The sequence below is a fragment of the Urocampus carinirostris genome, chromosome 1 (genome assembly GCF_059441175.1).
Source record: "Urocampus carinirostris isolate Australia breed hairy pipefish chromosome 1, RoL_Ucar_1.0, whole genome shotgun sequence".
Taxonomy (NCBI): Eukaryota; Metazoa; Chordata; class Actinopteri; order Syngnathiformes; family Syngnathidae; genus Urocampus; species Urocampus carinirostris.
The window spans coordinates 70,118,944-70,135,173 of record NC_142349.1 but is presented as its reverse complement, the minus strand read 5'-3'; the positions used below and the strand labels follow the sequence as shown (position 1 = coordinate 70,135,173).

The following is a 16,230-nucleotide window of genomic DNA, read 5'->3' as shown; positions in this document are numbered from 1 at the left end:
TCCAACGCCTCTCAGTTCCAACAAATCGGAGTTCGACCAAAAATTTTGAGAAATTCTTGCTTCGCTGTTCGGTCAAAAATTCGGAGTTCGAACGCCGCTCATGCGTGAGTGCGTACGCTAGGGTGCCATGCTGAGCGGCGTACGGGTGTAGATCGTGTAGATCGCCCCCACCCCTGGTGACCAACTGTTATCACGTGCGCACTTGCCTCTTTTTGCCTTCGCTTATTATATCGGTGAACGGAGTGTTTTAGCCCCTAACTATGCCTCCGAAGAAGGTCGGTGCAAGCAGGACAGGTGAAAAAAGAAAAGTTGTTCGTACAACTATTGCCTTTAAGAAAGACATAATAGCCAAATATGAAAGAGGTGTGCGAGTGCCTGCGCCTTCTGCTGACCACCACAAAGGTAAGAAATCCTATTCATAATTATTTTTTTTATCCTTTTTTTTTAAATTTTTACACGTTCCTGTTAGCGTAATCTTTCCTATGGAAGATTACGATAACGCAAACGTACAATTAGCCTGGGTTAACTTTATGATTACGTTGAACATTCAGGTAAACATTCAGGGTGTTGGAACGGAGCCCAAAATTCAGGGTATTGGAACGGAGCCCCCTTTCCAATTAAGCGCTTGCCACTTGTTGTAGAGACCCGGGTGCTAAATGACTTGTAAACGACCAGGTTATTTTATTTTTACACGTTCATGCTAGCGTAATCTTTCGTACGGAAGATTACGATAACGCGAATGTACGATTAGCCTGGGTTATCTTTATGATTTCAGGTAAACATTCAGAGTGTTGGAACGGATTAAAACGATTTACATTATTTTTAATGGGAAAATTGATTTTGGTGATTAAACAAATCGGTTCTCGAACAGGGTTCTGGAACGGATTATGGTCGAGAACCGAGGTTCCACTGTACCTGTATTGACTCATCTTCATTCATGCAATGTTTGCGTTGCGTCGTCTGCTACAAGCCACGTGGACTCCTCTTTCCATAATGCTTTTAATGTACGTTTACGTTTTGTAGCGTCATGAATTTAGTTCGCTTCTTTTGAATCTTTCTTCAGGGGCTAAGGTTTTGGCTTGATTCCTAACCACCTCTCCATTTTGAAACTTGTCACTGCATATATAGTTATGATTGTATGATTTCTTCATCATAACCGCTTTGCTATTTCAGTCATTTTTAATGTCCTCATTTATCCATCCATCCATTATCTGCACCGCTTATCCTCAGTAGAGTCGCAGGGTCACTGGAGCCCATCGCATCTATCTTCGGACACCCGGAACTGGTTGCCAGCCAATCGCAGGGCACACAGGGACAGACAACTCGCTCGCTCATTCACACCTCGGGACAATTTGTACCGGACAATTAAACTGACATGCATGTTTTTGGAATGTGGGTGGAATCCTGAGTGCCCGGAGGAAACCCACGTAAGCACGGGGAGAACATGCAAACTCCACACAGGAGTTTCGATCTCATGACCTTAGAACTGTGCCGCACACGCGCTAACCACTGCGCCGCCGTGCTGCCCGGTCCTCACTTATTTAGTCTTACTTAGCTTCTTCATTTATCCAGTCACAACTGTAAGAGTTGTCCATTGTTTCAGTTTTATTTTGTAGACAGACAAGGCTTGGGCTCATTATATCAGTTTCTGGTGAACTGGTTTAAACAAAGATGCCCCTTTTCAATGGAAAATTACACTCTCTTAGTTCTGTTTCCCATAGGTTTTGGTACTTGGGACTGCCCTCCCGGTATAAAAGAAATTGTCAGGCATCATGAGAGCACACGTGTGTAGCATATTTGTGCCTAAATTTTTTTGTTGTAATAAAAAACGAAGGAGGGCAGCACGGCGGCGCAGTGGTTAGCGCATGTGCGGCACAGCTCATGTCTTGGGAACCTCCTGCGTGGGTTCAAATCCAGCTCCAGACTTCCTGTGCAGAGTTTGTATGTTCTCCCCGTGCTTGCGTGGGTTTCCTCCGGGCACTCCGGTTTCCTCCCATATTCCAAAAACATGCATTTCAGGTGAATTGGCCGGTCCAAATTGTCCCTAGGTGCGAATGAGCGAGTGAGTTGTCTGTCCCCGTGTGCCCAGCGATTGGCTGGCAACCAGTTCAGGGTGCCCCCTGCCTACTGCCCGATGATTGCTGGGATGGGCTCCAGCACCCCCGCGACCCTACTGAGGATAAGCGGTGCAGCTAATGAGATGAGATGAGATGAGATGAAAAAACGAAGGATCTGCTTATCTTAGCTGCAGTGTTTATTCTACCCAGATCACAACTTGGATGAAAATGCGTGGAAAAAAGGCCTTTTAGAATAATGATATAAGATAATTAGGTGTTATTTTAAAAAAATTGGCTATAATACTGTAGGGAAAAAAAGTAGCTCTGAGCTTATAAAAAGGTTGGTGAACCCTGCTGCATAATTTACGGAAGAAAATGAAAAACTGACTGTGTAAAATGACCCATCTGCTATATAATTTATGGAAGAAAATTATTTAGCACTCTTTTCAATGTGACTTAAACTGCTGTAGTTAAAACATTAAATAAACCATAATCCCTTGCTGCCTTTCACTTCATACTTCGATGCCTCAATGCATGGCGTGTTTAAAAAATATTCCGTGATCCTTTATCCCTTTTTGCTACTTCATGCAAGTTGGGGGTGTCAGAGCGCATTTTTGTCGGGCAAGGTGGCTCCTCCCATCTGTCTCATCTTATCTCATCTCATTAGCTGCACCGCTTATCCTCAGTAGGGTCGCGGCGGTGCTGGAGCCCATCCCAGCCATCATCGGGCAGTGGGCAGGGGACACCCTGAACTGGTTGCCAGCCAATCGCAGGGCACACAGAGACAGACGACTCGCTCGCTCATTCACACCTAGGGACAATTTGGACCGGCCAATTCACCTGAAATGCATGTTTTTTGGAATGTGGGAGGAAACCGGAGTGCCCGGAGGAAACCCACGCAAGCACGGGGAGATCAGACAAACTCCGTACAGGAAGTCTGGAGCTGGATTTGAACCCACGCAGGAGGTTCCCATGACATGAACTGTGCCGCACATGCGCTAACTACTGCGCCGCCGTGCTGTCCTCCTCCCATCTGTATTGGCGCCTAAAATGAACTGCACTTGTGCAGCCGCAATCCGTTATCCCCAACTCTATATTGAAACAAAGGGAGACCTGCAGAAAGCACTTTTGTGAAGAGGCGTGCCGTTCTGGCTGGCCTTAAATGATTATCCCCAGGTAAGTATTGCTGATTTTATCCGGCTCTGGACACTGAAGTGTGACCCACCTAAAAAGAACTGCGGTGTTTTGGTTGTGATCTATTACCCCCTGTTAACTATTGCTGAGAATGGTGAGGAAGAGAGCAAATTCGTGCAATCGGTAGCGGCTCTTTTTTTTCCTGTTGTTTCTGCCTAAAATCTCACGGTTTCCATGGCGCCCAATTGGCCCCGCCTGTGTGGCGCCAGCTGCCGCTTGTTGACAGATTGGCTTCTCTTCTATTTGAGCTCAGTGCTCTCACGCACCCTTTGGTCGGTCCGTCAACTAATCTCTGCACCGCAAGACCTGGGTTTTGACTCTGTCCTGTTTACTGTTGGTATTTCATGTCCGATATTGTTCCCGCTCATTTTGTCCTGTTTAATATCGGTTTCCAGTTTCGTTCCCGTTTAGTTTGTCCTGTTTAATTTTGAAATCCTGTTTTGATATCAATCCTGTCTGTCCTGTCTGTCCGGTATCAACCCCATTTGTCCGATATCTGCTCGGGCAATTGGTATCGATCTCGTCAGCCTCTGGCTTCCTGTCATTCCACGCCACACAGCTGCATGACTCCCCATTTCCCGTAAAATAAAAGGCTTGTGCGAGAAAAAACGAAACGCATTTAGGTGCTGATCCTGTTCCGGTTCATGACATAAAATGAACAGCACCAGTACAGCTGAGTTCCATTATCAGGAATAGACTACTTCACGGATTTTTGCCTTTCTTGAGAATGTATAGTCTTAATATAAGTAAATATACGAGGGATTACAGGATGAAAAAACAAAACAAAACTGACATTCCCACCGCATGATACACGCTTACACCCGCAACACTCACATGTCCAAAACAACAAAAGGACCTGGCGGGTTAAGAGTGACCATGTGACGAAAAACCCAAGGGCAGCAAACACACTGAGAAAGAGATGACAGCCGACAACCACGGGGAGAGCAGACACCCAAGCGACCCCCGGCACAAATTGACATTGATATATAGACAGGGTTGGGTAGGGTTACTTTAACTTGATTACTTTCAATTCCTTTTGGATTACTCCAATACCAAATATGCTAATAAAAGACAAAAAAAAAACTAAATATGAATAAAATGACTAAATTTGTGCAGGCTTGGGGAGTAACAGAATACATGGAACAGCAAAAATGATGTTGTCAAGCTGTTTGGATTTATTTTCATTTTGTCTCTGTCGCATTTTAAGTTCGTTTTGCAGGAGATCAAAGCCAGGAGAGAAAGCTTACCACATGTTGTGAGTCATCATTTTATTCATATTTAGTTTATTTTGTCTTTTATTAGCATATTTGGTATTGGAGTCATCCAAAAGTAATTGAAAGTAGTCCAGTAAAAGTAACTCTACCCAACCCTGTATATAGTGGTCGTCTTTTGTGTAGACACATTCACAATCTGGAGAGTATAAACCATATTGTATTGGAATTTCAAAACCCACAAGATTTCATCCTGCCTCATCCTGACTTGAATTCCAGTCCCAATATCGATAGATAGATAGATAGATAGATAGATACTTTATTCATCCCCGTAGGGAAATTCACACTTCCAGCAGTCTACCCAGGGGTCAGCAATAAATGATTGGTGAAAAATTAATGCCATTAATTGCGAAAAATTAATGGAATGGTTGCTTAAATTCATAAATCCATTTATTGCAAAATTTAAATAATTAGCAATTATTGCGAGTTTGCGACCCATTAATTGCGAAAATATTCGGGTTTTTTGTCAGTCGATTGCGTCAACAAACGTGCAAATTTTCTCGCCGCGCGAGCATTTCGTATGCGGTCAAGGGCACATACACGCACAATCGGGACAGTGCATGCATACGCGTAAGCTACCGTGTTTCCCCCATTATAAGGCCCAGCTTTTTATGAGAAATGAAATTCAACCTTCCTGCAAATAAGAGGCTCATATTACCTATGAAAACCGTAGATATCAACGTTATTTAACAACGGCAATGCTTTTCTAAGAAATTTTTAGCGAAAATTTATTACTTTTGCACATATTTTTATTTCAAAACCTCAATTTTTGACGATGATTTTGAAGTAAGGCCGGCCTTATATTCGGGAAAACACGGTAGCTGTACGTACATAGTGTGGTTGCAAAGCAGCTTTTTATTGGTCGGGACAAAATCGGGCTTGTTAATTAGCTCACGTTTTGCCTCAAGCACGTACGTCGTGGATGCACATACGCACATGTTGTACACCACTACTATTACGCTGTATTAATTGTAATCTTCGCACGGTTATGGGACCGAAGGAAAAAATGGTTAGAGAGTACTTCACACAGATTGATGTCGTCAACGGCAAATGGCGCTGCTCATGTGGCGCCGAGCGCATCCAACGGCGCAACACCGGTTGGAGCAATTTGGAAAGCCACATTAAAAGTCAGCACTTGCAGAAAGAAAGTGATGCAAAGAAGCAGGAGTCATCCAATTCTGGATCGATAGAAAATTTCCTGTCGTCACCTTCAACCGTTTGCCGAAAAGGAATACGAATCTTCAAGTGGCTGCGGTTGGTTTGTATCGACCTGGAGCCTTTCAATGTTGTTGATCGGCCTACCATCAGGGACATCAGCAATACGGAGCCAATCTGCACAAACACCTTAAAGAAGTATTTGGCCTTGGTGACACAGGGTGTGCGACAGAAAATCGCCTTCGATCTGCCATCCCGATTCGCGGTGGTATTCGACGGATGGACTTGTTCTTCCGATTATTACGTTGGCGTTTTCGCCTCGTATATAAGCCCACGCGGTCGGGAAAGTGCTCTCCTCGGCTTCTCAACACTTTTGGATCCCAAGGCACAGACGGCTGAAAACCACCTGGTGTTCATCGAAGACATCCTTAGCAGGTACGGCAAGTCTATGGCCAACGTGGTGGCGCTTTGTGGCGACAACTGCAAGGTGAACAAAGCCATTGCAAAGCAGTGCAATGTTCCTCTGGTCGGCTGCGCCTCCCATCGCTTCAACCTCGCTGTCAAAGAACTCTTGAAGCCCTACGAAAAGGTGAACTTCTTTTCTATGCTGCTTACTTATATCTCACAATATTTATATTGAAGACAGAGTGCACTCTGTCACAGCGGTTCCACAATATTTTTTTCACATACCCCACGCGGCCACGCCTTCTATCAAAGGAATTTTACGCAAGGCGATTTTAAGCTGCTCAAATTTAGCATATTTCTTATTTCCTGCTTTTACTTTTTTAAGGTACTCTGTAAGTTGAACTCCTTGATGGCTCGCCTGAGATACAGCACGCTTAGTGCACTACTGGATGAGTACACAGACCTTCGACCGTTGACGAGAAATGAGACACGGTGGTCAAGCACGGCAAAGATGGTGCGCAGGTTCTTCGAGCTGCAGAAAATTCTTGCAAAAGAAGTTTTCACCACCGACCCAAGGGTGATGGATTTACTTCTCAACGCAGCGGATGTTCATAAACTCACTCAACTCAACGGTGATTTGGCCAAGTTGGATTCTTTGACGCTTACTTTGCAGCAAGAAGATCTAACAGTCGCAGAGGCGAGGTACCTCTTTGATGTTGCAATGTCGTCCCATCCTGCCATGGCCCATCACCTCAGCCCCGACGCCGAAATCGTTCAAGCGCCTATGTTTGAGAGGGCTATTGTGAAAATTCAAAACCAAAAACATGGTCAACTTACGACAAAAGAGCGTCAAGCAGTGGAGGCTCTCAAAGTCACCGAAACTGCACCGGTCGATGAAAGTCCAATAGATGAGTCATCGGATATGGCCTTCGGCCAAAATTTGATAAAACGGCGCCGCCTGAACATGATGCTGCCCACCTTTGATCAATTTATCGATACAACATTTATACTGCCAACTTCCAACATAGTAGAACGCTTTTTCAGTGCTGCCGGACGTGCCTATGCGGATGAACGGTACAACTTGTCAACAAATTGCCTAGAAGCCCAACTTTTTTTGTTTTCTAACAACCGCTTCTGGGACAGCGAATTTGTTTCCCACATCGTTTCATCTAATGAAAATCTCTAACATTTTCACTATCTCCGATGTTTCTATGTTGTACACATTTTTGTTCATAAATGAATGTGTAATAAATAGCAAAACCTCTTATTACTAAGGTGTCTTACTGCGCATGATAATGTTGGCGTGAATGTTCTATCATTCACTGTTCATCTAACCTCAGTTAGTGTTCCGACAATTCGCATATTAACTTAGGAGGAATCGACAAATTATAATTATAAAACAAGCCCCAACATGACGGTAGCTGATGTGATCACCAATAACTCAGAAGATATTTTTTGTACTAAAAGTAAAGATTAAAGGGACCAGTTTGTTCGACCATATTGACACGGCTAGTATACCATTAAATTACCAATTAATGGCTAGAAATCCAATAAATACCCATTAATTGGCCTTGCCGCAAAAAAAATAATTTTAATTTTTTCGCACTTAAATATTAATTTTTTTTCCAAAAATCAATTAATGATGACCCCTGAGTCTACCCTTTTGTTTATTAACAGATTAACATGATGCCCTAGGGGTGCTTGTAGCGGAGTCGATGACGTCACACGCTAGTCCAAAAGTTCGACATCCCTGCGGCAGATGGAAATCTTTTCATTGTTTTCAGGGATACACCACCTCGTGTTAGCAAGTCCGCCTCCTCTCCGATTCACGCAGGCTTTCGTGTCTCTGTATAGCGGTGCTGAAGCCGGATATCTCCGGGTAGCTCCGGGTGGCTACACGTTAGCGTCCGGAATGCTAAACGTGAGCCACGTTTCCACAAAACACAGCAACTGCGCTCCCTGTGCGTTTCGATTTTTTACACCAGCACTAGTTGGTCTTATTTAGGAGTGAGTTCTCATTTACCATGATTACGGATGGTACCGAAGACTTATAACGCCGCTAGCCGCTTAGCTAGCTCCGGCTCTTCTTCCACGATAGGCCCCTTCATCACGCCGGCACGAGAATTCTTCAGGGCAAGGAGTTGATTCCTTGTATAAACGCATTTTTGTGCGCTAAAACCCATGTCCATAGGATAGAAAGTAATCCATAGTGTAGTTATCAAAACGGGAAGAAAAACACTGAAGATAGAAGCAGACAGCCGCTCAGTGGCGCCGCTTTGATTATATCGTCAATATGGACAACAGCTGACACAATATATTACATTATATTATCATAATTTTTCATGTGCTCTTCTTTATTACTCATTCAGGACTCTCTGCGCCAGATATTTTGCTTATTGGGCACAATCTCAGTCAAGGTCCTCGAGGGAGCTTGCACCGGGCAGGGTGTTGCAAAGGCTGGACAGGGTTCTGACACTAGACCTGGCCCCTGGTCTGGCTGCTCCATTTCCCCTCCCAGCTATAATGCATCATACACCCATCATTAAGGTGAGTGTGGAATTGTGTGTCTGTGTCATGGAAACAATTGAAGTTTCTTTTGTCTTGTATTGGCATATTTGGTATTGGAGTAATCCAAAAGTAATTGAAAGTAATCCAGTTAAAGTAACCCTACCCAACCCTGGTCATCTGCATGGGTTTGGGAACTCAAGATGGGGTAAAGGAGTGCATCTAAAAATAGCAAACTAGTTCGTTGTTGGATTATAATTAGACGGCATATTTAAATCTATTAAGATGGTCTTGAGCAAGGTATCCTGAACCCGAGTCATGGCTTGTATGTGGTTATGCTTGTTCGGGCGTGCGGCACAAAAATCATCATGTAAGTTTGTTTTACATGTTTTTACAATCATCAAGTGCTACTGGTGGTTCATAAAATAAACAATTGCATTTTAATGATATTCCAGAACATCTAAACTGTCAAGAACCGAAACAGGAGTAGAACCCAAATGCGTGACGTTTCTCACACAAGCTTTTATTTTACGGGAAATAGGGCAAACATGCACGTTATCCCAGACACCAGTGATTCGGCGATCGCTGGGCGGAAGACGTAAGGCAGCAGGCTGGCGTGGAATGTCAGGAAGCCAGAGGCCGACGAGATCGATACCAATTGCACGAGCAGATATCGGACGGATGGGGTCGATACCGGACAGGACGGGACAGACAGGATTGATATCAAAACTGGATATCAAAATTAAACAAGACAAACTAAACGGGAACAAAACTGGAGATCAATATTAAACAGGACAAAATAGACGGGAACAATACCGGACAGGAAACACTAACAGGAAACCAGAGTCTAAACCCACGTCTTGCGGGTGCAGAGGTTCGTTGACGGACTGACCAAAGGGTGAATGAGAGCACTGAGCTTAAATAGAAGGGTAGCCAATCTGTCAACGAGCCGCAGTTGGCGCCACACGGGCGGGGCCAATTGGGCGCCGTGGCAACCGTGACATAAACTATGCGGACACATTTAAAGTATTGTTCTGTGATACTGTGGAGGCTGTACCGTACTAAGGTTTCGTGAGATGTTAACTACATCCCACTTAAATTCGGAGCTTCAAGGCATCAGTTTGATGATATCTTTATCCATTATCCCAGATGGCTAACATATGTCCATTTCTAAATGCAGTTTGCAATGAAAACAGCCGTTTCAGTTTGAGCATTCGTTCCAATTTGGCTGCTAGGCTCAATTCGGGGCGCTGCCACTGCTGCTGAACATGGTATTTGGACATTTTTATTGATTTGGCTGTTTTATACGCCAGTGTTCAAAAACACTTCTTCAGGCAACAAGCAATTAAAACAGATTCAAATAAAATATCTGGTTTGTCCCTCAAAATAACATTTAGGGTACCAGGAACCATCTGCTACTTTATTTCTTCTTCTCAGAGGCATTGAATGCCCCAGACTTACCGTAAATTCCGGACTATAAGCCGCTACTTTTTTCCCAAACTTTCAACCCTGCGGCTTATTCAGCGATGCGGCCAATTTATGTCATTTTTCTAACGGCCGCCAGCGGCGCTCGAGTACAAAAGGTAAGCTTTAGACTGCAACTTCTTAGCTTGTGCACTAATTAAATTAGCGTAGACATATCCTCATCATGCTAATTGCAACAAAAAAGGCACATGACGCATCCTTCAAGTTAAACGCAATCGAGCAGGAAACTTTACTTTGCGAGCGTGATGCAAGCGTGTTTTTTAATCAGAGAGCGTGGGACGACTTTGATGACGTCGGTTATGAGGAGGAAGTTAAGGACGGATTACCGTGCTTACTTCAAGCTATTTACTGTGTCGAGTGCGTGTTGCTAGTAGCGTTTTGCTACCCTTCACAGGCACGGTTTGGGATGAAAGTTATAATATTATTATTAAAGCTTTGAAAACTCTCTCGGTGTACCGTCTTTCTTTGTAAATATGTGTAACCATGTATAATATGTATTTGCAACTGTATATTTTTGTAATGTATTTATTTTAGAAACTTATTCTGATATGTTTTGTACAAGCAAATGAGAAAGAATAGGGCCGCGGGCTGACGGGAAGTGGAGTAAAGGTGAGACTTGTTTGTGGACGCGGCCGACGATAGTGGATATATATTTTTCCCACCCTTACCCTTTGGAAATATACACTTTTTTCCTTGGATTACTTTCAATTGGCACCTGGACTCTGCAGGTCTGCATTAAATCTTAAGTACCGGTATCATTTTTCGTTCAATTTGCCGGCTGTGTTTTTTGGACTTTATCGGGTATGGGTTAATTTTGTGTCTGAATTGCGTTTATTCAATGTGGGCACATGCGGCTAATATACAAGTGCGGCTTGTGTATGTACAAAATCGGTTTGCATCCCGAAATGTGGTGGGTGCGGCTTATAATCAGGTGCGCTCTTTAGTCCGGAATATACGGTAATAGGTTTTAGATCAGGGTATGGTGTCATAATAGTCTGTAATCTGTAATAATCTGTGGTCTGTGCCTTTGAGACATCTTGTGATTAAGGGCTATACAAATGATTTGACTTGTCATGTTTTGCATTTTATGTACACAATTATTGAAAAAAATATATATATTTTGCATGGGAGAAGACAATGCTAGCTAGCTTTCCAAGTAGAAGGAAACAATACGAATTCAAGACGTAAGAGAAAAAAAAAATCCCCAGTTTTGGGGATGGGTTTCAGTACGAGTCTTGCAGCCATCACTGTCCATCATTTTTAATGTCAATCAAGCCACGGGGTAAGTCAGTTCTATATCTGCAACTCAGAGCTAATGAGTGAGGAGGTCGTTGTCATACCCTAATTTTGAAATTCCTTCCCACCGAGACCATAAAACGGTTCTACTGGCTAAAGCGGGGTGTCAAACTGAGTTTGGCTCTGGTACCAGTTCCAGACTTTATGTTCTAAGGCGGGCTGGATCAGTAAATGAATCTCAACTCCAAAAGTTTAGCTTTGTTTTTTCAGTATTATGGTCTGTCATTTGGCCAACATTAGTAACCTACCCTACATACTATAATCACAGATGACAAAGGACATTTTCTAAACACAACTCCTTTAGAGATTCAGATTCAGATATACTTTACTGTCATTCTTGTACACGTGTATACGGAACGAAATGTCAATACATCTGACCCGCACAGTCTCCTTGAATGTACAGATATAAATAAAATGTTGTATTGAGTTGGAGTATTGAAGTAGTAATAATATACTAAATAATTATAGCTATGTATAGTATTATACAGTAGTGCAAAGAGTGCAAGAGGAGCAGCTAACCAGATGTGCAAAATGGGCAGTCAGGTAAACAAGTCACTATACAATAACAATAACAATAACCCCTATGAGCATATCAACAAGTGCAATAAAAAAAAAACAGTGGATACGTTTTGTGGATGTGACAGATTAATTTGGGATAATGATCTCTGGCTGATATGAGAGTCAAGGAAGATGCAGGTTTGAGATCAACAGGAGGCCCCCAGTTACCGCGGGGAGAAAAACAGACCCACTCCTTCGAATGACTCCTCTTTCTCACCGTGGCCCAGTGACGCGATTGTTTTTATTTAGAAGAAGTCAAGCAGTTGTAAAAACATACCATGATGAGTTTCCTGTACCCTTCAAAATAAAGACTGAAATTATGCGTGTTTTTAAACAAAATCATATAAAAGAGTAGAAAAATAGAGAACAAGTAATAAAAAATAGTATGAAATCAATTATATTCCATCAGAGCCATTTGTAACGTGAGTACCGTATTTTCCGCACTATAAGGCGCACCGGGTTATAGGGCGCACCCCGAAAAAATAGTTTTTGGTCCTATTTTTGACATACATAAGACGCACCGGATTATAAGGCGCTACAATGGGAACGTGGACAAAAGTCAGATAGTTCAGTCCAACTTATTACCCCCTTAACATTCCCAAAGCTTGCAAAGACGCAAATACGTGTCGAGAACACGTGCGGATGCGGTGTCCGTAAGATGTCACTCAAATGCATCGTTCCATCATTCGGAAGGTTAAAGTCTTGGGATTCAATAAATGATAACCATTCCTTCGTATCTATTTTCTTTTTCGCTCGCAACTTTACTGTGCATATGACAATAAACACTTGGAATTGAGTTGAATTTAAAAATAGACACTGCATTCCATCCATTATCTGCACCCCTTATCACAGAAACATCGAGTTCAGTCTGAAACAAGATACAGGGATAATATAGAAAGCCGGAGTAGCTCACCGAAGTCGTTGTGTTCATAATAATGTGCAGGCAATGTCCTCTTATATCCGTGAGGGTAGTAAATCCAGGAGAATACAATATTTACAAATACAGAATAGAAAAAAATGCTTTCTCTATGCCGTCAGCCACATGCTATACGCATACGTATTTTCGGCCAATTGCAGGCTTTGTTTCGCTGTTTAAGCCAATGGCAGCCTGTAAATTATAAAAAGGATCCGCCTCTTGACCTCCGAATAACTTTAGCCAATAGTGATCGTTTCAACTGATGATTGACACGTCTTTTTCGGCCAATTGCAGGCTTTGTTTGCCGTTTGAGCCAATGGCAGTCTGTAAATGATAAAAAGGATCCGCCTCTTGACCTCCGAATAACTTTAGCCAATAGTGATCGATTCAAATGATGATTGACACGTCTTTTTCGGCCAATTGCAGGCTTTGTTTGCCGTTTGAGCCAATGGCAGTCTGTAAATGATAAAAAGGTTCCGCCCCTTGACCTCCGAATAACTTTAGCCAATAAAGATCAATTCAAATGATGATTGACACATTGGTTAGCCAATGAAACGCCGGTAAATAAATCCCAGCATCCACCGCGTACTACTTGGCGTTCGGGGGAAAATCGAGTCGGCGGCTGCAAGTTAGTTGGAAAACTTAATGTTGATCCATAAATAAGGCGCACTGTATTATAAGGCGCATGGTCGGCTTTTGAAAAAAATAAAGGCTTTTAGGTGCGCCTTATAGTGCGGAAAATACGGTAATTGAGAAAATTACAAATAACTAGATGTAATATACCTTACAGGATGGGCTTCAGTACGAGTCTTGCAGCCACAACTGTCCATCATTTTTCTTTAAACAGAATTTTAACCAACATCATCCTTTTTTATATGAGAAAATAGAAACAATAACAATAATGAGGGGGGGGGGGGGTTGTATAGGTTTATTATTCTATAACCTTGAGCAATTATCCATTTATTATCATCAGTCGATTCATGATACATTCCAAAGCCAGTAGGCCGAGACACTTGCTCCCAGCCAGGGAACTGAGTCAGTGTCCTAGCCAAAGCGCCAAAAATCTATGAGAGTAAGTACACCGTTCCCGGAGGTACTGCAATTCCAGGCCGATACTTAGATGAACAGAGCAAGCTACTTATCATTTGATGCAGACCTGCCGAGTCGGGGTACCTGTTAAAAGTAATCCAAGGAAAAAAAAGTGTATATTTCCAAAGGTAAGGGTGGGAAAAAATATAACCACTATTGTCTCCCGCGTTCACAAACACTCACCTTTACCCGTCCCCAGTTCCCATCAGCCCGCGTTTGCTCCGCCCCTTCTTTCTTATTCGCCCGTAAAAATCAGCATGTGTCTCAAATAAATACATTACAAAAATATACAGTTGCACATATTTACAAAGAAAGACGGTACACCGAGAGAGTTTTCAAAGCTTATAGCAAAGTAGCGGCTTATAGTCCGGGATTTACGGTAATTTCTTGTTTGGAATTAAATGTGTTAACTTGTTAATTTGAACAGTAGAGTGAATGCAGTTTTGCACCAGAACCAGAGCAAACAATACTGTAAAAAACTCAGCATTGTCATCTAGTGGCCAAAGAGAACATTTGGTTTGCATTTAGATAAAAATATCACAACTTTTGATTGAATTGATCAAGAGAGCTACTTCTTTTTTTGACATACTGAAGGATTTTTTATTTGTATTGACTATAAGGGATTTAATATAATACAAATTAAATGTTGCTGAATGCAGTAGGGATTTTTCACAGGGAAGGTTTGGGGTCAGTGTGGCCTGGACAAGAATTATGTTTACAGAAAAAACAAGAATGAGGACAAGGAGTGACGCGGGAAAAGGAGACAAGGTTTCTGATAAGCTTTCTTGTTGTGAGTCCTTCAGACATGGCGGCCTCTTCCGGCGAGGAGGAGGTGACGTTGGCACCTGGCCCGCCCCAGGGGAGGAGTCAGCACGTCCCATGGGAGGGGCCGATGCACCGACGTGTCAAAAGGAGGGAACACGGAATACGGAGGCTCGACAAAAACTAATTAGGCTAATTCGACAATAATTCGGCAAAATTCGATGGAATTCACTTAATAATAAATTAAGAAAATAAATCTCCCCCCGTGTGCAAAAGCCTGTCTCTTGTCAATCTGTTTCCCTAAAATTAAGAAAAGAGCATGCATTGTCAGGAGAATAAAGTTTGTGTTTGGTTAATGGAGTCAGAAAACAAATTCGAAAAAATTGGTAAACGCTAAATTTATAATACAGTTTAGTTCCTAACAATACCCAGAAATGTATAGTGTGCCGGATTCAACCATCCAACAGGCCGAAACTGGCCAAATGGCCGCATATTTGACACACCTGGGAGCAAAACCCAAAACTGACACTTGCATAAAAGTTTCATTACCAGGTGGAGACTGTCGCGATTCTCTGGGACGTGAGAACGGAGGAGACATTTATCACCCTGTCTCCAAAAGGCAAATGACAAGCCCCTAGCCGGCCCCCAGCCAGCCCCTACCCCACCCACCAGAAGCAGATGCATCCAACCCAGATCACAGCTGCTCCTCAGTACACACTTTTCAACACACCTCTCCTACATCTAGTCATATTTATTAACAGTGAATAGAAACCACCGGAATAATTTGTTTTGCTAATTGCTATTATAAGTTTATTTTACTTTTGGGGTAGAGCAGGATCTGTGTACAGCGTTTGTTGACAAGCCACGATAACTCATTCCTTATTCAAACAATATACAGTGGAACCTCGGTTTTCGAACGCCTCAGTCAGTCAGATATCAAACAGGACGAGATAGACGGGATCAATACCTAACTACGCTACGATCTCCCGCTCCAGAAGATACACCTCCTCATTCAGAACACGCTCTGATCCTGTGAGCTGTTTGCTTCCCGCGTCCAGCGAGCACCGGAACACTGGCACTGCCTTTCCTCTATATTTCAATATACAGTGGAACCTCGGTTTTCGAACGCCTCAGTCAGTCAGATATCAAACAGGACGAGATAGACGGGATCAATACCTGATACTGGAGACTGGAGTCAGATATCAGACAGGACTAGACAAACGGGATAGATACCCTACAGTGGAGACTGGAGTCAATTATCAAACAGGACGAGATAGACGGGATCGGTACCGGATAAGATTCACAAGCAGGATACCGGACAGAGTCAAAACACACGCCTAGCGGGTGCAGAGGTTCGTTGACGGACTTACAAGGGGTGAATGAGAGGACTGAGCTTAAATAGGAGGGAAGCCAATCCGTCAACAAGCCCCAGCGCACCGTGACAGTCCAATTTGTTTTCAATGGAGAACTTTTACTTTCATAATCAGGCTTTGTGTGCATTTTTTTTTGTAAATGCAGTTGAGATAAGTGTAGTTCT

The 16,230-nt window shown here is 42.9% G+C and overlaps 2 protein-coding genes across 6 annotated transcripts in view; one reads left to right on the top strand and one right to left on the bottom strand.

Annotated features, from left to right (window-relative positions):
• The window catches only part of astn1 (astrotactin 1), a 542,394-nt gene that overhangs the window by 208,419 nt on the left and 317,745 nt on the right, over nt 1–16,230 (bottom strand). The gene's annotated exons all lie outside the window — the stretch shown is intronic.
• LOC148376697 (uncharacterized) lies at nt 5,529–14,880 on the top strand. Its single transcript, XM_088352842.1, has 4 exons — nt 5,529–6,266; nt 6,468–7,156; nt 8,452–8,573; nt 14,735–14,880. Exons 1-4 carry the CDS (start codon nt 5,529–5,531, stop codon nt 14,878–14,880), a joined length of 1,695 nt encoding a protein of 564 aa, XP_088208968.1.

Excerpts from the sequence above, each read along its gene's own strand:
- LOC148376697 (XM_088352842.1), top strand. The coding sequence starts at position 5,529 with ATGGTTAGAGAGTACTTCACACAGATTGATGTCGTCAACGGCAAATGG. Across the intron at positions 7,157-8,451 it reads CGTGCCTATGCGGATGAACG|GACTCTCTGCGCCAGATATT; the intron begins GTACAACTTGTC and ends TTACTCATTCAG. Across the intron at positions 8,574-14,734 it reads GACACTAGACCTGGCCCCTG|ACATGGCGGCCTCTTCCGGC; the intron begins GTCTGGCTGCTC and ends TGAGTCCTTCAG.